This window comes from Peromyscus eremicus, chromosome 16_21 (assembly GCF_949786415.1).
Source record: "Peromyscus eremicus chromosome 16_21, PerEre_H2_v1, whole genome shotgun sequence".
Lineage (NCBI taxonomy): Eukaryota > Metazoa > Chordata > Mammalia > Rodentia > Cricetidae > Peromyscus > Peromyscus eremicus.
Window position 1 is genome coordinate 2,935,542 of NC_081432.1, and position 22,966 is coordinate 2,958,507.

The 22,966-nt window shown below is 46.1% G+C and overlaps 1 protein-coding gene across 1 annotated transcript; it reads right to left on the reverse strand.

Annotated features, from left to right (window-relative positions):
• Positions 1-12,310: 12,310 nt before the first annotated feature.
• LOC131893779 (H-2 class II histocompatibility antigen, A beta chain-like) lies at positions 12,311-18,000 on the reverse strand. Its single transcript, XM_059243872.1, has 6 exons — positions 17,865-18,000; positions 16,037-16,309; positions 14,016-14,297; positions 13,344-13,454; positions 12,915-12,938; positions 12,311-12,324 (listed from the first exon to the last, which is right to left on the reverse strand). Exons 1-6 carry the CDS (start codon positions 17,953-17,955, stop codon positions 12,311-12,313), a joined length of 795 nt encoding a protein of 264 aa, XP_059099855.1. The 5' UTR covers positions 17,956-18,000.
• Between the last annotated feature and the right edge of the window lie 4,966 nt (positions 18,001-22,966).

The window sequence follows — 22,966 nt, forward strand, 5'->3', positions numbered from 1 at the left end:
AGAGGTAGGCTGACTGAACAGGCCTTAAAACACCCAGTTTCAGTAGCCATCTAACATGGGGAGTTATCCCCTTTTTAGCCTCCAGAGGCGTCAAGTATTGTCGGACTTTTATGGGGTCCATGCCTACTTTTATCTCCACGTATACAGGAGGCAATGAGCTGCCAAACCCATGCCCCCAGTCTCTGCACATGTCAAGGGAAACTTCTGGAGCCAGACCTGCACAGACTCGTCAGGCTCTGGGGGCCTCTGGTGAAGCCTATATTCTTCCCCCAAGTCATGTGTTATCATTACTTAGAGTGGTTAGCCATCCTGCTGGAACAACTTTGCCCCTTTTTCATAGAAGTGAATTTGTGCTCACATTTTGCAAACAAATCTCAGCTTAGGAGGGGTTATGGGCACTCAGGTATTACCAGGAAAGAATGGGTTACCCATCCCTAAATCCACCAGTCTTTGGGTAGTCCATGAGTAAGGTTTGGTCCCTGTAGCCTCTGGACCCATTTTTTTAATTGGATAGGGGGCCTCCCAGCACCAATAGAACTGATTTCTCAGATCTGGTATCCACCAAAAAGTCTATCTTCTCCTCTACTTCAGGGTTATCCTGGGTTTGGGTAGGAGGGCTGAACCCTGACCTTCTAATTGCTGTCTACATCTATCTGGAGGACTTTGCCTTTTTGTTTCTTTTTAGGGCACTTTCTAAGCCCAGTGTCTTTACTCTTTGCAATATGCACATTGATTTTTCCCAGTCAGGGGCTTTCTGCTCTTTATCCTTGGGCCATTCCCTGTCTGATCCCATATGCTCCTGCCCTTGTGGGCAGCCAGTGGTCCCTGCATTGGTTAGGATATCAACAAGTTGCTGGTGATGTCTCTCCTGCTAGGCTTCTAGAATTTTAACCAGGCTCTTTTCTTGTCCCTTTTTCCTTCTTTATTTCTTTTTCTTCTGCACTCTCCCTAGTGTTATAAACTCTCTCTGAGCCTTGGAGAAATGGAGTGATAGGAGTGTGTCACTGGGGGCAGGCTTTGAGGTTTTTCACTTGCCATTCCAAGTTTGCTCTCTCTGCTTCCTGCTTGTAGTTCAAGATATGAGCTCTCAGCATCCTAGTCTTTCCTAGTTAGAGTTTTTATTGCTGCACCATGACCAAAAAGCAAGGTGGGGAGGAAAGGGTTTGTTCAGCTTACACTTTCTCATCACCGTTCATCATCTAAGGAAGTCAGGAAAGGAACTCACACAGGGCAGGAGCCTGGAGTCAGGAACCAATGCAGAAGTCATGGAGAGGTGCTGCTTACTGGCTTGCTCATCATGATTTGCTCAGCCTGCTTTCTTATAGAACCTAGAACCACCTGCCCAAGGATGATACCACCTACAATGGGATGAGCCCTTTCTACCAATCACTAATTTTAAAAATGCCTTACAGCCTGATCTTATGGAGGCATTTTTGTAGCAGAAATCTTAGATGGTCTTATTAATAAAATCAAACCTGAGGCCAGTTATTGGGGTGAACACTGGAAAATCAAAGAGCCAGAACAAGCCACAGCTACCTCACCTTGCCGGATCCTCAGCTGGTCTTGTTTCCTCAGATTGGAGGCCTCTGAGTTCTCATCCAGAATGGGTCTCAGTTAAATTGCTGCTCAAAAGCCTGAATGCTTAACCAGCCAAACACCTTTAGTTTCTGGTCCTCATGCCTTATATACCTTTCTGCTTTCTACCTCCACTCCCTGGGATTAAAGGCTCGCTTTCTGGGATTAAAGGCGTGAGTCACCATGCTTGGCTGTATCCTTGAACACATGGATCTCTGCCTCTGGAATGCTAGGATTAAAGGCATGTGCTACCACTGCCTATCCTCTATGTTTAATATTGTGGCTGCTCTGTCTCTGACCCCAGATAAGTTTATTAGCATGCACAATATTTGGGGGAATATAATACCACACATTTTCTTAATTTAAGTTCTCTCCTTTCAGATAACTCTAGCTTATGTGTCAAGTTGACATAAGACTAGCCAACACATGCTCTAACCACCATGCCTGTCTGCTGCCATGCTTCCTCACCATGGTAGTGACTGACTCTTATCTCTCTGGAACCATAAGCCTCAATAAACCCTTCCTTCTATAAGTTGCCTTGGTCAGGGTGTTTTATTACAGCAACAGTAAAGTAGTTTATAAAATCAGCAATTGTGAAACTTAAAAGGACAGAAAGCTAAATTTCACATGTGGAAGTGCAAATGAGAAGAGAAAAAGAAAGGTAGAAACGTCAATGCCTTCATCTAAGAAGGCGGTGAGAAATATCAGCCATATGTAAGGTAATCAATACAGAGATCAATACATTTAACTGACTGTAGTAACTGGTAGATTTCATAGGGTGAGCCATGAACTGAAGCTTTAGAAGGTGGACTGATTTCAGCGCCACACGTTCATGGTCTAAACCACGGGCAGCTGAAGCTGCCCAAACTTGAGTAAGGTTCTGGGTCTTTACACCTCAGACAAATGGAGCAATGAGGCAGCTCTTATCACCTAAGGCAATTCTAGGAGAGTGGTATTAAATGAGAATGCTTTGGTCCCAAAGAGAATGTACGTAGAACAGGACAGCACCCACTACAGAAACGCACTGCCAGTCATGTGGAAGAAGTACACAAACAAATGCTTTTGAAAACTGATCACCTAAAATTTTAACTAAAACCACCATATAGTCCAGCAATCCTGGTTATGGGTACATATACAAAAATATCAGTATAATGAAGAGTCATCTGCATATCCATGTTCACTGTAACAATATTCACTAGCTAAGACATGGAAACAGCCTAAATTTCCATGAATGGATAGCAAAATGTGATGTGGGCTCTGTGTGCGTGCGTGTGTGTGTGTGTGTGTGTGTGTGTGTGTGTGTGTGTGTGATCATTTTCAGAAACATGAATGAGCCTGAAGGGTGAGTAGGAAATAAAAAATAAGCAGACACAGAAAGACAGTACTGCATGAGCTCACACATGGAATTCTAAAAACAAGCAGGGCAGAAGATGTGAACGAAGGGAGGAGGAGGAAAGGAGAGATGTCCATCAAAGATTGTACAGTTTTGGTTAGATTGAAAAAGTAGTTTCTAGAAAGCTATCATGTATCATGATGTCTGTAACTAATAACATTGTACTGTATGTTTGAAAATTACAAGAGCAAATCTCAAATGTTCTCACAACACACACAAAGTTAAGTACATGAGGTGGTAGACATCACTTTTATGAACTTAATTAACTCAACCATTAACTCTCCCCATAATCAAAATATTCCAGGATAATTGGGAAAGATAAAATCATCCTGTAGTAATTCTTAGCTCACAATAGTGAATAAATCTCCATGACTTAATTCATTAAAGAATAATTAGTTCATTCAAGAACCTTAGGTTGTGGAGCTTCTAATGTCACACACACCATCACTACAGTGATGACATCACATCACACACCATCACTACAGCGATGACATCACGTCACACACCATCACTACAGTGATGACATCACGTCACACACATCATCACTACAGTGATGACATCATGTCACACACACCATCACTACAGTGATGACATCACGTCACACACACCATCACTACAGTGATGACATCACGTCACACACACCATCACTACAGTGATGACATCACGTCACACACACCATCACTACAGTGATGACATCACGTCACACACACCATCACTACAGTGATGACATCACATCACACACCATCACTACAGTGATGACATCACATCACACACCATCACTACAGTGATGACATCATGTCACACACACCATCACTACAGTGATGACATCATGTCACACACCATCACTGCAGTGATGACATCACGTCACACACCATCACTGCAGTGATGACATCACATCACACTGTCACTACAGTGATGACATCACATCATACACACCATCACTGCAGTGATGACATCACAGCACACACCATCACTACAGTGATGACATCACGTCACACACCATCACTACAGTGATGACATCACACACACCATCACTACAGTGATGACATCACACACACCATCACTACAGTGATGACATCACACACACCATCACTACAGTGATGACATCATATCACACACACCATCACTTCAGTGATGACATCACGTCACACCATCACTACAGTGATGACTCCATGTCACACACCATCACTACAGTGATGACATCACGTCACACACCATCACTACAGTGATGACATCACGTCACACACATCATCACTACAGTGATGACATCATGTCACACACACCATCACTACAGTGATGACATCACGTCACACACACCATCACTACAGTGATGACATCACGTCACACACACCATCACTACAGTGATGACATCACGTCACACACACCATCACTACAGTGATGACATCACGTCACACACACCATCACTACAGTGATGACATCACATCACACACCATCACTACAGTGATGACATCACATCACACACCATCACTACAGTGATGACATCATGTCACACACACCATCACTACAGTGATGACATCACGTCACACACCATCACTGCAGTGATGACATCACGTCACACACCATCACTGCAGTGATGACATCACATCACACTGTCACTACAGTGATGACATCACATCATACACACCATCACTGCAGTGATGACATCACAGCACACACCATCACTACAGTGATGACATCACACACACCATCACTACAGTGATGACATCATATCACACACACCATCACTTCAGTGATGACATCACGTCACACCATCACTACAGTGATGACTCCATGTCACACACCATCACTACAGTGATGACATCACGTCACACACACCGTCACTACAGTGATGACATCACATCACACACACCATCACTACAGTGATGACATCACGTCACACACCATCACTGCAGTGATGACATCACGTCACACACCATCACTACAGTGATGACATCACACACACCATCACTACAGTGATGACATCACACACACCATCACTACAGTGATGACATCACACACACCATCACTACAGTGATGACATCATATCACACACACCATCACTTCAGTGATGACATCACGTCACACCATCACTACAGTGATGACTCCATGTCACACACCATCACTACAGTGATGACATCACGTCACACACACCGTCACTACAGTGATGACATCACATCACACACACCATCACTACAGTGATGACATCACGTCACACACACCATCACTACAGTGATGACATCACGTCACACACACCATCACTACAATGATGACATCACATCACACACCATCTCTACAGTAATGACATCATGTAGCATGAGTCTTAAAAGTTCTTATTAATAAAATCAAACCCGAGGCCAGTTATTGGAGTCAATGCTGGAAGGTCAGAGAGACAGAACAAGCCACAGCTATGTCACCTCACCGGATCCTCTGCTGGTCTTGTTTCCTCAGACTGGAAGCTTCTGTGTCCTCATCCCAACGGCTCTCAGCTGAACTGCTGCTCGAAATCCTGAACGCTTAACCAGCCAAATGCTTAACCAGCCAAATGCTTAACCAGCCAAATGCTTAACCAGGCAAATGCTTAACCAGGCAAATGCTTCTAGTTTCTGGTCCTCACGCCTTATAAACTTTTCTGCTTTCTATCACCACTCCCTGGGATTAAAGGCTGCTTTCTGGGATTAAAGGCGTGAGTCACCATGCCTGGCTGTTTCCAATGTGGCCTTGAATTCACAGAGATCCAGAGGGATTTCTGTCTCTGGAATGCTAGGATTAAAGGCGTGTGCTAACATTTTCTAGCCTAAGTATCTTGTGGCTTTTCTGTTCTCTGACCCCAGATGATTTTATTAAGGTACACAATATTTTGGGGAACACAATACCACCACATTTCCTCTCTTTTTGTCTAAAATTAAAAAAGGCTTATAACTAATACAAGAAAAACTATCCAATAAGTATATACAATATATACAGCCAAAAATTACATTAATGATGTCTAGTCCATTAACATTTGACAGATTCAGATAAAAAACTCCATTATATATATTAACAATGTCCAGTCCAGTAACATCTGATAAACTCAGACCAAATTTTTTTCATTACTTATCTTATTTAAAACAAGTAGTTCCTTTTTAAAAGTAGATTCCATAATCTCCCTTTTTATCTTATCATATCCATATTCTCTCTTTTTTCTTTCCATAATACATTCAGTAGTCTACCTTTTGTCATTTTTATATCTTCCCCTTTTTCTTCAGTGTAGATTCAGTGATCTACCTATTTATCCTATTATTTATCTTTTTTTCTCAGAGTAGATTCAATGATCTATCTCATATCTTATTCTCTTTTTCTTTTTGCTTTCTAGGGGTAAAGATATCTTTAGGGAATCTTGAAAAGACAATTTTTGGGTTAATTGTCAAGTCCTGTATCATTTGTCCAGTCTCTGCATAAAAAGAAAGTTCAGGGCTTGTCATAAGTCCTTGCTCGAGTAGTCTGTCAGGTTGGATCATCTCAGCTAGCCATCTCAAAATTGTCCTGACCAGTTTGTAGTCCAAAGTCAATCTTTCCGTGGTGTTAATTGGCTTAATGGCTTTACCATAGTCCATGTGGAATCATCATTGTGGAGTCCTGTCATCTTTTTGAAGATTTCAAAGTCACTGTTAGGCATGGTCATGGTTCACTGCAGACTTTTTTTTTTTTGTGCCTTGTAGCTGTGTGGTTTGGAGTAATCATAGTCTGATAAATGTCTGTCTCTCAGAACCATGAACATTCTTCCCTAGAACAGAATATCTCCACAGTGATTTCTCCCCACCATTTGTCTTGCCAAACTTTTCCAAACTGACCTTTGCAGATGCTTTCTTGTAACACGGTGGTCCTGGCAATTCTTCTCTGAACCAGCAGCAGTAAACCCTTCGTCCCAGGTAGCAGCATCACCGCAGTCACCAACACGATGAGAAGGAGCTGGCAACGTGGAGCAGTAGCCACTGCCTCCATGGTCCCTCTGCTGTTTGTGGCTCGGTCTGGGCTGAAGCTTCTCCCAAGTCTCCTAGGCCAGCCTCAAACTGGGGATCCTCCTGCCTCTGCCTCCTTCAGCAAATCCAACTGGTGTGCACCACCACAACTGGCCGAGTGTAGCTCAGGCCTGAGCTGGGGCCCACAAGCACCTTTTTCATGAATTCGTACCACAAACGTTGGGCGCCAGATGTAGCATGAATCTTAAAAGTTCTTATTAATAAAATCAAACCCGAGGCCAGTTATTGGAGTCAATGCTGGAAGGTCAGAGAGACAGAACAAGCCACAGCTAACCTCACCTGGCCAACATCTCAGCTGGTCTTGTTTCCTCAGACTGGAAGCTTCTGTGTCCTCATCCCAACGGCTCTCAGCTAAACTGTGCTGCTAGAAGCCTGAAAGCTTAACCAGCCAAATGCTTAACCAGCCAAATGCTTAACCAGGCAAATGCTTCTAGTTTCTGGTCCTCACGCCTTATAAACCTTTCTGCTTTCTACCACCACTTCCTGGGATTAAAGGCGTGAGTCACCATGCCTGGCTGTTTCCAATGCGGCCTTGAACTCACAGAGATCCAGAGGAATTTCTGTCTCTGGAATGCTAGGATTAAAGGCGTGTGCTAACATTTTCTAGCCTTTGTATCTAGTGGCTGTTCTGACTCTGACCCCAGATAATTTTATTAAGGTACACAATATTTTGGGGAACACAATACCACCACAACATCATGTCACACCATCACTACAGTGATGACATCACATCACACACACCATCACTACAGTGATGACATCACATCACACACACATATCACTACAGTGATGACATCACACACACCATCACTACAGTGATGACATCATGTCACACACCATCACTACAGTGATGCCATCACATCACACCATCACTACAGTGATGACATCACATCACATACACCATCACTACAGTGATGACATCACGTCACACACACATCTCTACAGTGATGACATCATGTCACACACCATCACTACAGTGATGTCATCACGTCACACACACACCATTACTACAGTGATGACATCACGTCACACACACACCATTACTACAGTGATGACATCACGTCACACACACACCATCACTACAGTGATGACATCACGTCACACACACACCATCACTACAGTGATGACATCACGTCACACACACACCATCACTACAGTGATGACATCACATCACATACACCATCTCTACAGTGATGACATCATGTCACACACCATCACTACAGTGATGACATCACGTCACACACACACCATTACTACAGTGATGACATCACGTCACACACACACCATCACTACAGTGATGACATCACATCACACACACACCATCACTACAGTGATGACATCACGTCACACACACACCATTACTACAGTGATGACATCACGTCACACACACACCATCACTACAGTGATGACATCACGTCACACACACACCATCACTACAGTGATGACATCACGTCACACACACACCATTACTACAGTGATGACATCACGTCACACACACACCATCACTACAGTGATGACATCACATCACATACACCATCACTACAGTGATGACATCAAGTCACACACACATCTCTACAGTGATGACATCATGTCACACACCATCACTACAGTGATGACATCACATCACACACACCATCACTACAGTGATGACATCACGTCACACACACACCATCACTACAGTGATGACATCACGTCACACACACACCATTACTACAGTGATGACATCACGTCACACACACACCATTACTACAGTGATGACATCACGTCACACACACACCATCACTACAGTGATGACATCACGTCACACACACCATTACTACAGTGATGACATCATGTCACACACACCATCTCTACATTGATGATGTCACGTCACACACACATCACTACAGTGATGACATCACGTCACACACACATCACTACAGTGATGACATCACGTCACACACACATCACTACAGTGATGACATCACATCACATACACCATCACTACAGTGATGACATCACATCACACACCATCAGTACAGTGATGATACCACATTTCTGGCAGTAGGAGACAATGCAGACATGCTACAACCTCTTAGGACCCCATTGGCTGGTTCTAATCTCCTGAGCCCCACTTAATAGCAGAGGCGCCTGGGATTTTGCAGCTATTTACACAATATTGATGACCACTACTGTTCAAAACACATATTGATGTTTGTTTGTTTGTTTGTTTTGAGACAATGTCTCACTATATAGCCTTGGCTGTATTGGAACTCTCTATGTAGTCCAAGCTGGCCCCAAATTCACAGAGATCCTCCTGCCTCTGACTCCTGAGATTAAAGGCATGTGCCACAGTGATTTTTTTTAAGGCTAAATGCTCAAAACTGACTGTTCCTTGTTTTATAGTCACCCATATGCTGTCCTCCAACTTATGTGCCTACTAAGACATAGTTTTATTTCTTTTTTTTTTTTTTTTTTTTTTTTTTAGTTTTTTGAGACAGGGTTTCTTTGGTCAAGGACAGTGGTCCTTTTGGTCAATTTGTGTGGCTTTGCGCCTTTCCTGGATCTCACTCTGTAGACCAGGCTGGCCTTGAACTCACAAAGATCCGCCTGCCTCTGCCTCTCAAGTGCTGGGACCTTATATTTAAGGCATCTCCACATCGTTCTTAACATAGTTTTATTTCTTAACAAATGTGTTTGTAAATATTGTACTTGCTACTTATTATCAATTAAATACTATACTGCCCAGTGAATTGTAATATAGTTGTTTCTATAAAGCTGTCAGGACCTGATCCAAAGAATCTTCCAGGCTGTGCTGTGATAGTACTGGACTGTAAGCGTGTCTTAGAATGTATTCTTTTACACCCCTCTTTGTGTTTCAACTAGAAAAGCACGCCTTGGTGTTTCCCTAAACTCTGATTACTCCCAGCCCTGATTCCTTCCTTTGCAAGATCAAAAGCAATGTTCTCTCTATAGGAACTGGGGGATCCTTGGAAAACCCAACACAAATTATTCCTGTTCCCCCAAGAGGAAAGTGGTCCTTTTGGTCAAATTGATAAAGAGGACAGCACCCACTGTGTCCTGTAATGTAAGCAACAAGGATCATTGAGGACGATGGTAAAGCTTCTAACGATGGGGGCTGGAGAAACAGACACTCACAGGCTAAAAGCACTGGCTGCTCTGGCAGGGACCTGAGTTAGGTTTCCAGCACCCACTTGGTCCTCACAACCATCTGTAAATACAGATCTAGAGGATCTGGTGCCTCTTCTGGCCTCTATGGGCACTGCATGTGTGACTGGGTGAACATCGTGTTCTGGAAAAACTCAGAGTGCTACCTCAGGGAGCAGAATCCTACGTGCAGTCTACACACCCCATAGTGCCCCTAGCTGATAATCTGCATTTCAACCTGGATCACAGAAGATATGCAGGGTTATTCCCCATTCTGACCTGGTCCAAAGGATGGGAATCCTGCTAATTCTTAGACAAAGTGTGTGAATGAGGACGTATTCCTCAGAGGCGTGGTCTTCCATGATCTCAGAGACATGCTCACCTGTGTTAGTGAAAGGAAAACCTAAAGGTGTGCTCCAGCTCTCAGGGCTGAAACCACATCAAAGAGGACACAGGTGTGGGAATTAAAATCACTAGGTAACAATGTTCATAGGTGATAGGAGCTTCGCCTTTTAAGAATTTCAACTTTGCAATGACAGCATGTGCCTGCATCTCCAATAGGGGGCTGAGAACCACAGATGGCCAAGCCACTTGTTCTGTTGGGTTTTACATGAATTATCTTTCTCAATTCTCTGCCAAAACATCCACAAGGAGCAACAGGACTCAATGATTTATTTTGGCTCACAGTTCAAGGAGGAACAGATCATTATGATGGAGAAGGCATAGTGGTGGGGTGGGAGATCACAGTGAGTCCACTGTGACGCAAAGAGAGATGAATGTCCAAGGCCCTCTTGCTTTTGCATAGATTTTTTTGTTTCTTTTTCCTCTGTCTGAGTCCTCAGCCCATTTAAGGTAGGTTTTCTACCTCAATCTAATCTAGGAAGCCTCTCACAAATATGCCCAGAGATGGGTCTCCAGTTGACAATCGAAATAAACCATCACAAGCCTACCAAAACCAAACTGCCCTCTTATCCCCTGCTGTGAGGGAATCTGGAGATTCAGGTGCTCCACAAAGCTGATGTAACCATCTCTATGCTGAAACTCTGGAGATTCATTTCCCTAATAAGAGGGATGAGCACAATGCCTGCTGTTCACATCCTTGTGGACATGATAGTGTTTGTCAACACTGAATATGTTACCTAGGATTGGTCAATAAGGATTTCCTAAAATTGTCAAAATATACAACAGAAATACACATAGAAAGAGGGGTAAGATTTTAGGAAATAGGAGAGATACAGAAAACAGAGATGAAAAAGAAACATGGAGAAAAAGATCAAAAGCGGACAATAGCACAGGTGTAGACAGAAAAAATGGACAGAAAAGGTTCAGTGCAAGGAAACAGACATGAGAAGAACAGGAGACAAAGATGGAGAGAGCACACCATACAGACATGTACAGGGACAAGGAGATGCAGTGGAAGGAGTAGATGGCGGCGACAGCTGAGAGAAGAGTCTCATCAATTACATGTATCTAGTCACTTCTGAAACCAACAACCCCAAGATTCCTTACAACACCAACAAAATAGGATTAAGTTGGTTTTTTTTATTTGCATCCACAAAAAGTACTTTTATTGTTGACCATAATCTTTAAAAAAATGAAAATGAGCCTCAATCAATGTGACTTCACAGGACACATTTGAAACATTGGTGATCAGAGGTCACAGCATCCGTCCCCAACAACTCTACCACGTTTAGCTGCACTGTCCTCACCAACCTGGATGAGGCTGATGTGACAGCAGGTGCCTGTCTCCTCAGCCTGCCCTACATGGAGCCCAGGATGTTTCTCCAGTCACAGTTTGGCTGGGTCACCTTGTCCCACAATGCTTCCACCCAGCCCCATCAGTTAAGGAGGTTCAGGATACATGTAATTCAGAATATGTTTAATTATGAAACAGAGGTGAATGTTTTCAGCACATCTCTTCAGCAGCCCATGTGGGATGGTGGAAACAGAATGCCGGGGGTCTGAGCAGATCAGGCTGCAGTACATGGAGGGTCTCTGGAATTAGTCCAGGAGCAGAGCCAAAGACAGAGCCTTGGGGAATCGGGGATCACTGAACTGGTGGGTACACTAGTACCATGCTAAACTTTGAATCAGAGAGGGACAGACAAGCTGGCACAGATGGGGATTTGGGGCAGGGACAGGCAGGTGGCAGTCAGCTCAGTCAAAATATCATGAATCACTGGAGGAGCCCTGTGGAAACAGAGAGGGAGTGATTACACAAGGTCCCCTGGAGATGCCTGACTCTCCTCCTGGGTCCCACAGAGTTAGACAAAGGAAGCTGGTGTCCATGCCACCACCTTCCCCATGACCTGTGCAGAGGGGAAGGTAGCTGAAGGGGGCAGAGCTTCACAGGACACAAACGTGGGGGCGGGGGTGGAGGAGAAATGACCATCCCCAGGGAATATGAAGGATTCGATCTTTTTGGTAAGTCAGAGGGATCCGTCTCCTCTGCAGGACTGTCAGCCTCTTCCAGCCACTGTCAACGTCCAAAGTCACTGTATCCAGTGTGGGGCACAGAGCAGAAAACATCTTATTGTCTAAACTCAAGGCATGGCTCAGGCTCCACTCAAGATGCCACTCAGGTGATGGTGGCAAAGGCCTACCCAGGAACAACCTCTGGAGCTTCCTACAGACACCAGCTGTGACATCAGCTGTGACACTCAAAACCCCACAGCAGAGACAGACTGTGAACCAGGTTTCTGTCAGGTACACTGCCTCACAGCCTTCCCTCACATCCATGTCCCCGCACAACCCCCTTCAGATAAGGGCTGAAATGTTACCTGCTGGAGGAGGCCCTTGAGTTCCTACAAAAGGAAGCCACAGAGAAAGGTCTTGTTATAAACACAGGGGACTCTCATGCAGCCCAGGGGGCAAGGGGACATACGGCTTAGCTGAAGTTGTTCTCTCTCTCGTCTGTGTCCACTAAGATCCTGAGCACTCTCTCACCCCCTAAATGGATGAAACTGCCACTGGAAGGAGGGACAGTGGTGGAAGCTTCTGGAACGGAGCCAGTGAGAGTGGACAGTGGGGGAAGCCCCAAAATGAGCTCCACCATGGCTCTGTGGCACAGCCACACAACCAGCAAAGTCAGATTTCAGTCTCCTCTCCCCCCCCCCACACACCCCCCTGTCTCCTGTGTCCTCCCAACCGAAGCCCAGCTCCCTCCCTCAGCACAGCCCACCACCCCCACTTTCCCCAGAGCTCCTCACCTTTCTGACTCCTGTGGCGGACGAAAAGGCCCAGCCCCAGGAAGATCAGCCCCAGCACGAGGCCCCCGATGCCGCTCAGCATCTTGCTCTGGGCAGACTCGGACTGCGCCCCTGGGGAGCAGAGACTGAGTGTCAGCTTTGTCCCCACACATCACAACAGCCCTGACTGAGAGACTGAAGTCCAGCCTGAGTCGTAAGAGGTGAAGGAGCTGAGAGGACCTGGTCTTCTGTTCTGACCTTACCCAGGGCAAGGAAGGGCCAGGGGATCTGAACACAGTTGTGATGGGGAAGGAGTAGGGGTGGCCAAATAAGAGATGTAGAACACAGCTGTGAGGGGGAGGGGCTAAGTGGATGTTTGCACCTCACAGACATATCTATAATCTTGGACCAAAATATCTAGGTACTAGCTATCACTGTCAACTCATCTGGATATTAGGGACAAGTTCCAGGGATGCAATGTATATAGTGATCTCCCAGAACTACTGTCTGGAAAGACAATTAAGTCAGGGTTCTCCTGATGTCTTTGCTATGAGGCAAGAGATACTTTACAGCTCAATAGTAGAATCAGACTGCACAGGACAAGTGATGGGGTGGGTAGCACTGGAGGGATAGAGTAATAACTAAAATCCCATGTCATGCGGGCCCATAGTAAAATAAAAAAGCTTCCCTTACGCCACTCCACCATGACAGGGCTCTGCAGGCTGGGATGTTCCACATGGCAGGTGTAGACATCTCCTCGCTGAGGGGTCATCTCCAGCATGACCAGGATCTGGAAGGTCCAGTCCCCGTTCTTAATAAGCTGTGTGGACACGACCCCCACCGTCTCCTCCTGGCTGTTCCGGAACCAGCGCACTTTGATCTGGGCTGGGTAGAAATCTGTCACCGAGCAGACCAGCAGGTTGTGGTGGTTGAGGGACTCCGTCCTGGACAGGGAGACGGCCACCTTGGGCTGTTCTAGGGGAACAGGTGAGAAAAGATGGTGAGTGAGATGGGGGGCCATGTGGAGACCCCTAATGGGGAAGAGGCAGGATGAGAATGCCTGGGCTCTAATACTGAATGAAGATCAACTCCACAAATACAAACTTAACGGTTACTAGGAAAATAGTGAGCAGTCTTGCTTTTTTTTTTTTTTTTTTTTTTGAGACAGGATTTCTCTGTGTAGTTTTGGTGCCTGTCCTGGATCTCACTCTGTAAACCAGGCTGGCCTTGAACTCACAGAGATCTGCCTGGCTCTGCCTCCCGAGTGCTGGTATTAAAGGTGTGTGCCACCACCGCCCGGCCCTTGCTCTTATATAACACGAAATGTAGTAAGACAAAAGAAAAAAATTATGATTTCAAGTTTACTATTTTTGAAGAAAAGGTGCAAAAATAACTCCAGTACATCACTTCCTTCATCTCCTCAAGTGTCATTCCGTCAGATAGCTGTCTTTCCCAACTGACTTTATACATCGTGCTCACTACCTCAGAAGCCTTCTCGCTATGTGCTCTTATCACTTGAAGGTAAAAACAGCGTGCATATGTAATGTGTCTCATGAATTGAGAATACACTATGATCTCTTATTTTCTCCTCCCCCATTTTCTTTCCACAGTCAAGTGCGTTAATTATTGCTGCCATCACTGCGTTCCCTTGCTGTGAGGAATTAACTGCCAATGGGACAGAACAGTGGACTGTTTCAGTTGAATAACAAGGTCAACTGGAAAGCAAGAGAGGAAAGCATAGCAAGCTTTTGAGTTAATTGTTCATACAGTTGTAATGTACGATATTAAATCTGAACACGATGCCTAACATGCCTCTTTAATTGGCATCACATCTAAGGGGCTCTCCGAGTGTCAGGAAGTGGAAATGAAGCCAAGGAAGGTGATGTCTACCGGATTCTGCTTGAGTGAAAGCTTCAGAGGGCGGTGCCAGCACTGTCCCCTGAGAGGGGCTGAAGAAACACATATACCAACGGCCTCATCCAGGACTCGTCCCCATGAAATGGAGCCAGGGTCTCTTAAAGGGACTGCTAGTTCTAGGGTGGGGTAAGTAACATACAGCCACCTCCCCTCAGGAAAGGAAGCCTGGGGTTGAAGAGGGCTGGGGTTAGGGCCACTTGCTGCTCTTGCAGAGGACCTGGGCTCTGTTTCCAGCACTGTTCTCTCAAATGTCTGTATCTCCAGCTCCAGGGCTGCAGTGATGATGTCCTCTTCTGTTGTTTTTAGTATTTTCCCCTCAGATTTTATATCGCAAACTTTTAGTATGATCCAAGTCTACTTCAAAGCGAGGAAAACGTAACAGTATGGCTTTGGGTAGGTGCCAGGCAGCAAACAGCGGGCACAAGACCACTTCCGCCTCAAAGAGACAGTCAGGGAAACAGAAGGGCGGTGAATAATTACTCAGCCAAAAGTTAAAACTCATGGTTACAGGACCGTGGCCTCTCCCCACTTTAGCTTCCCTGGGTCTGTGCTGACCTGTGTTCTGGCTGCAGGGCTCAGAGCAGAGCCGGGGTCAGAGGGGAGTGGGCCGCACAGGGTAAAGGGCAAAGGGCAAAGGTGAGGAAGGAGGGAGACTCCAGGGAGCCGCTGTGTGGCGCAGGGCTGACAGACAGGAGGCGGTGGCAGCTCCTCACGCTGGGAACCCTGGCTTCGGTGTGTGTCCCCCCCCCCACCCCCCCCAACCCCCGGCTCACGCCCTCCACCAGCCCGGTGCTCACCGAGCCGCCGCAGGGAGGTGTGGGCATCCGGCTGCTCGTAGTTGTGTCTGCACACCGTGTCCACTGTGGCCCGCGTCTGCTCCAGGATCTCCTTCTGGCTGTTTAAGTATTTCTCGTCCGGCCGCCCCAGCTCGGTCACAGCGCGGTACTCGCCCACGTCGCTGTCGAAGCGCACCAACTCCTCCTGGTTGTAGACGTAGCTCAACACAAGCCGTATGCGCTGCGTCCCGTTGGTGAAGTAGCAGTGGCCCACGAGCTGGAACACGAAATCCCCTGCGGACGGACGGACGGACGGACGGACGGACGCGGTCAGCCTGGGGCGGCGCCGGGCAGCGGAGCCCCGGAGCCCGGCCTGACCCCGCGCCGGAGCTTCAGGCCGGGAGGACGCGGTCCCCGGGACCTCAGAGCCTCGGGCCGGGCAGTAGGGAGGACGCCCCGCCGTGCGCTAGGGGGGTCGGGACTGAGTGGACCCCGCCTCCACGGGGCTCCGGGGCAACTCGGAGAGGTTTCCGTTCTCATAAAGAAGAGTGCGAGGGAGGGAATCGAGCGACGGAGCTCATCCTGATTCTCGGAAATAATAACAAATTCCACTTGGGGGCTGGAGAGATGGCTCAGAGGTTGAGAGCACTGGCTGCTCTTCCAGAGGTCCTGAGTTCAATTCCCAGCAACCACATGGTGGTTCACAACCATCTATAATGAGATCTGGGGCCTTCTTCTAGTGTGCAGGCATACATGCAAGCAGAATACTGTATACATAATAAATAAATAAATATTAAAAAATTTTTTTTAAGAGAACATTCAAAGTTGCGTGGGTAGAAAGGGGAATGGGTCTGGGTGGAGTTGGAAATGGGGGTGAATATGATCAAAATATATTTATGAAATTCTCAACGAACTAATAAAACAATGATGAGAGAAAAATAGAATATTCGGCTGTTTCTGCTACCTCAACCCAACCACGGGAGAGTCTCTCCTGAGTGCACAGGGCCCTGCCCTCCCCGACCCTAGGGGGCATTTATTCTCAGAGAGAGCGGTAAAACAGACAAAAGAGAATCCAGGTGACCTCTGGGGACTGTCTGCCTGGAGGGTCACTCAGCGGAGCTTCTTAAGTGTAACTGCAAAGGAAAGTCACCGCCCTGCACGGGCGTTACGGGGAGGGGGGTCGTGGGGAGAGCTTTCTATAAAGTACTCTCCTGTCTCTCAGTTGAGGGGTCTCCCGGTATGTATCACATATTTCCCTTCTATGCCTAATTTGTTCTTGGAAATTAGATTTACCAACCCAAGTGTCCAAGACCTAAGCTTCCATTTGATGAAGAACTTTAGACTCCTGTATGTTGACTTCTTTCAGGGTTACATGGGAGTTTGCCTCCCTTAAACCTCCACTCCACATCAGGAATTTTCCTCAAATACCACGACTACAAGACCATCAAGGATCCGTGTTTCCCCATCTCAGGATCCAGCACTTCCTCCAGACAAGGAGCTGGGGTGGGAGTAGGGGTGGAGGTGGGGATGGGGGTGCTATGTGGCAAACCCTGCTGTTTTCTCAAACATAACCCGGTGCTCCCTGTGTCCTGTCCTTGGTATTAGATTGAAACTCTGTCTCCCTCTTCTTTAATATGCCAGGCTCAGCCAGTGCAATAGGCACAATCCTAACTCCAGTACTAGAACATAAAAATGAGAATGTGGCTTCACTCTCTCTTCAGAGAAAGGAAATCTATGATAAAAGACTCTTCTAAGTAGCCTTACCATCCCCCCACAACCCATGGTCCCAGGGTCCCTCAGATCTGGTCCCCCAGAGTGCTGGCTCTGGAGAGCCCTGCCCGGCACTTACTTGGAGAGTCTCTGCCTTCGGCCCCAGGGCTGCTCAGCACCATCAGCACCACAGTTACTGCAAGGAGGAGGCTGGGGACCTGTAGAGCCATCTCGAAGGAAAAGGTGATGGCAGTCACCAGGACTCACACCTGCTGTGCCCCTTCAGAGAGCAAAAATCTGTAGATGCCTCTATGAGTACTGGGGTTGGTCCCAGGAGAGGAGCCAATCAGCACCGGAGCTGAAGTGCGTCACCAGTCTCTGGGCAGACACTTGTTTACAAAGGCGCTCCATGCTGTGCATGGTCTGTATGTATGTTCATGGAGTCCCACTGGGTGAACATTTGAGGTGACAGATCCTCTAAGTTACAGGGTAAGCCTGTCCAAACTGCAGACTGACTGTGTTTGGGGTTTAAAGAACCAAAAGAGAAAAATGAGTCAAGTTTAGACAACTTTGGGATAGTTATTTAAAAACTACTGTTCTTATACGTGGGGGGAGGGGGGGTTAGTAGGGGAATTAAGTAGAAGGCATGTATTAGGGGACAGAGATTATCCTTTGTTATGACTCATAGTCTGAGGAGCCTCAGGTGAGAAACAGAGTTTTTGGGGAGTCAACAAGTCACTGAACCTCTTTCTAATCTCAGACTTCTTGTAAAATGTAAACCATGCTCTATGAACTGTACACTAGATCTTCATATGCACACAGTAAAGAGTAATGTGATGTGGTTAATCATGAAAACTGTCCTGTGTGCGTGCTGGAAATAGCAGGTTAATGTGGCCCAACCCTGCTGACTCAGGCATCTTCCTCCTGCAGGGATCTATTGCATTCATGATATTCCAAAGAAAATACTTGAGAAGTTGATTAATCCAACTTTTCCCTTATGAATTCTTCTGCTGTTTAAACCCTCCACAACCATGAAATAGGTCCACTGATGTCAGCAAAGGAAAACTCCATAACCTTTTAGGACTTTCAGACACAGTTACCCTGAGTTCCAAAGACAAAAAGCCAAAGATGTAAAGTGGCAGCTTCAGAAAGGATGTCCACAGACTTGTCACACTGTGCCAGCCTGAATGTGCACTTTCAGTGCGTGTCTCCTCAGGTCTGAGTATACACTACCGCGTCTAATTATCAACCGGCTAGAGTGGTGTCTGGCAAACACCAGTGACTAAACAATAAGTCTCTCTCTCCCTTGTTCAATGACACTATCTCTATCTTCCTAGATCCTAGTTAAACAGGGACAGGACCTAAAAGCAGAGTCAACCAGGGAAAAGGAAAGGGGGTAGGGACTCAGCAGCAATAACGTCCAGTGAGGACTCTGGCAGTGCAGATGAACTGCAGCATTGCTGGGGTCCACACTGCTCACACTGATGCAGAGAACCAGAGAGGGACCGCCCTGGACTCCCACCAGCAGTCCTGCTCTGGATGGACACAGATCACCTCAGTCTGTGCAGGGAGCATAAAGGAGGATCATCAAACTCAGATGTGAACGGTTGGCAGACAAACATGTCCATACAGGGACCTTGGAGATGGATGCTCTCGGTGTCCTCACCCCCACCTCAGACCTCCAACAATCTGCTGAGGGCTCTGCCTCTCACACTCGTTTCCTAAGGAGAAGCTCCTCAACTTTGTCCTGAGGCTGTGGAGGGAAGTCTGTGTCACACAGGGGATTTCCAACTCTCCTAGGGCTCTTCACACAGGCTTTTCACCGAGCAACAAAAGTGTCACCAGGAATCTTTTTCTGATTGGCTGAAATCAAATTAGGAAGGCGGTGCCTTGGCCTTCTGCCAGCTCCTTCCCACAGCCCAGCCTTCTCTAGAATCCTCTGCAGGGTTCATGTCTCTCCTGTATCACTCAGGATAGTCACCCACTACTGTTCTGACTTGAAAGGAAGGGAATCTCAATACCTCACCCCACAGTGCCTCCCCTGAATCACACTGTGGGGCTCTGTGAGGACAGGACACTTAGAATGAGAACAGGGTAGACCCCATCTGACTGCAGAAGACAAAGTGCTGTTCACACTGGCCAGGGTTCTACAGGGGACATCTTCAGTTCCATAGGAGTAGGAGAAAAAAGATGTGGATTCCTTCCAGGGAACTCAAGAAGAAACCCTCTCCTCTGCCAGCATCCCTGGGAATCAGTACTTGGTCAGTGGGAAACTAACAATCAATCTGTCACCAGAAGGGTCGCCCAGGACTCTATTGTGTCCACTTCAGGGGTCAAGTGCACCTGTGGGGCCCTGAGGCTCCTAACGCCAGAATTAATATAACAGGAAGGATGCTCCTGGGTTTTCCTTTAATAAAAAATACATCAAGCAACCATCTCCAAGCTTTCCTTAGTTTGTTTGAAGTTATTTACATATTTCCACTATTTAACTCTTGAGCAATGAGTTATATTAACTTCTGTTATAAATATAAAATATGTGTTTTGTTATTATGCAGAGTTTTTCTCTTTAAGTCACATTTTAGAAAATCCAAAGAAAGAGTCAAATGGACAGCGGAGAATCCAGAAAAGCCATTTCCGCTCAGGAGACTCTACTGACAGAAGGAATGCACACCACAGGCCACTGTATGAAGCTGATGTAGTTTGTGAACATCCCTGCGATCTGTGATAACCTGCACACACATCACTTTCTGCTGTACAGCTTTGATCTTGAATGGCTACCAACAATCCATGCATCAAAGACTTGGTTCCTAGCCCAGGACATTACTGAGATGGCAGAACTTTCAGCAGGTGGAGACTAGAAGGAAATCAGCTATCGGGTGTGTTGGGGATACAGAGGCTCCAGCCTTTTCCTCTCTCCTTGCTTCCAGCCTGCTATAAAGTGATCAGTTTCTTTCCCTCTGTGTCCCACCATAAGGATCTGCCTCACTACAACCTGAAGGAAATGGGGACAAGGGACCACGGGAGGAAACCTCTGAAATGGGAGCCAAAGCAAACTTCCCACCTTATAGACTAACGCTGAGAACACCAGAATCTACTGTAGAGAGAAGAGACTTAGTGAAGCCAAAGATGGAAACAGGATCTGGAGTCTCATAGCATCATAGATAAATGTCCAGGTTGCAATTTAAAAAATAATAATAATTTCCAGGTGTGTTGGTTTAAGCCTGTAATCCCAGGAGTTAGGAAGCTGAGACAGGAGGATTACCATGAGTTTGAGGCTATCCTGGTCTAACAACAAGAGCCAGTCCACCAAGAGCTACAGAGAAAAAACCCAGTCTTAAATAAACAGAGAAGAAAAACACTCAATATCTCCCCTCGCCTCCCTTCCTCTCCCCTCCCTTCCTCTCCCCTCCCTTCTTCTCCCCTTCTCTTTCCTCCCCTCCTCTACCCTTCTCTTCTCTCCTCTTCTCCTCTTCTCTTCCCTCTCGTCCACTCCTCTCCTCTCCTCTCTTCTCTTCACCCAGCCATGAGGTAAACAGGCTTCCCCTGCCAGGCGCTCACACCCTGATGCCCTGTCCCACCACACATCCAAACCAACAGGAACTGCTCATGGACTGAAACCACCAACAGTCTAAACCAGTACAAACATTTTGTCTCTGTGAACTCATATTTGTAACAAGAATGGAAAGTTGACTAACACACATGCCCAAATTTACCCAAAAACATAAACCTACATGTTCACCAAGAACTAAACCAAACAGGTTAATCACAAAATCTATGGGAAGACATATGATAATGAAACCTATAAAAACTAAATTTAAAAAAATCAAAAAAACTGGGAAACAACAAGAGAAAAGATACATTACCTATGTAGAGAAAATAATTCCAGTGTCAGTGGATTTCTTATTGAAGCTAGAACAAAATGGCACCAAATCTTCAAGTGCTAAAAGAAATGAACTGTAAACTTAAAAACACGTGTGACATAAAGATGCCTTCCAAAGATGAACTGTGAGAATTTGTTAGTACCAGCTCAGCTACAAAAATCGGTAAAAGGAATTTACTGAAGCATCCATAAAAATGTTGAAGGAGACTTTTAGAATCTTTGAAAGATGTGCTGGAGGATGGCCCCATGGTTGACTATATACCGCTGTCTCACAGAACCCAAGCTTGGCTCCCATCACCCATGTCAGCTGGCTCACAGCTGCCTGTGACTCCAGCTCCAGGGGGGGCAATGCATTCTCCTGGCCTCTGACGGCACCAGCGCGCGCGCACACACACACACACACACACACACACACACACACACACAAAGACGAAGGAGAAAAGAACAATGGAGAGAGCAGAGACATGTAAGTATAAACCTCTGTTTCCTTTGTGATTTCTAAATTATGTTGTGTGTGAAGCAGAACTTTCACAATGTCTTATGTAGGTCTCATTCATAGAGAGGAAATGCTATTTATTGTAAATGATTGTGGTGGTCTGAATGAGAATGGCCCCCAAAGGCTCAGAGATTTGAATGCTTGGTCACCAGGGAGTGGCATATTTGAAAGGATTAGGACACACAGCATTGTTAGAGGAAGTGTGTCACTGGGGGTGGGCTTTGAGGCTTCAAGAGCCCAGAGTCTCTCTTCCTGCTGCCTATGGATCTAGATACAGAACTCTCAGCTACTTCTCCAGCACCATGTCTGCCTGCATGCCACCTGCTCTATGCTATGATGATAATGGACTAAACTTCTGAAACTGCAAGCCAGCCTCAATTAAATGTTTTCCTTTATAAGAGTTGCCATGGTCATGGTGTCTCTTCACAGCAGTAGAACACTGATTAAGACAATGGGTAAAATATATAAAAGGAGGTAAGGTTTCCTACTTCACTCAAACTGGCAAAATGTGAGCACCAGTAAATTCTTATAAATCACAGCAACTTCTTCAAGATGAAAACCTACGAAGAGAAACACTGTGAGGAATGGAGAGATGGCTCAGCAGTTAAGCGTGCTGTACTTTCTTCACATTTGTGGGAAGTTATGTTACAGATGCACCTATGGTATTTTGTAAGTCAGAACTAACCGGACATTGCAAAGATAAGGAAGAAGAGGAGGGAGAGGCTGAAAAGAAAGATTCCCTTAGGAAAAGGGTGCATATCAACAGTGGGGGATGGGCACAGAGCAGCATCAGCACTAGGGCTGGATGGGACGGCCAGGGATCACATACCTTGACATAGGAATAAGAATTCAGTTTGCTGCTGTG

Coding starts and splice junctions, on each gene's coding strand:
- LOC131893779 (XM_059243872.1), bottom strand. CDS start 17,955: ATGGCTCTACAGGTCCCCAGCCTCCTCCTTGCAGTAACTGTGGTGCTG. Junction 16,310..17,864: donor CGAAGGCAGAGACTCTCCAA/GTAAGTGCCGGG, acceptor GTCCGTCCGCAG/GGGATTTCGTGTTCCAGCTC. Junction 12,939..13,343: donor CCGCCACAGGAGTCAGAAAG/GTGAGGAGCTCT, acceptor TTCCTTTTGTAG/GAACTCAAGGGCCTCCTCCA.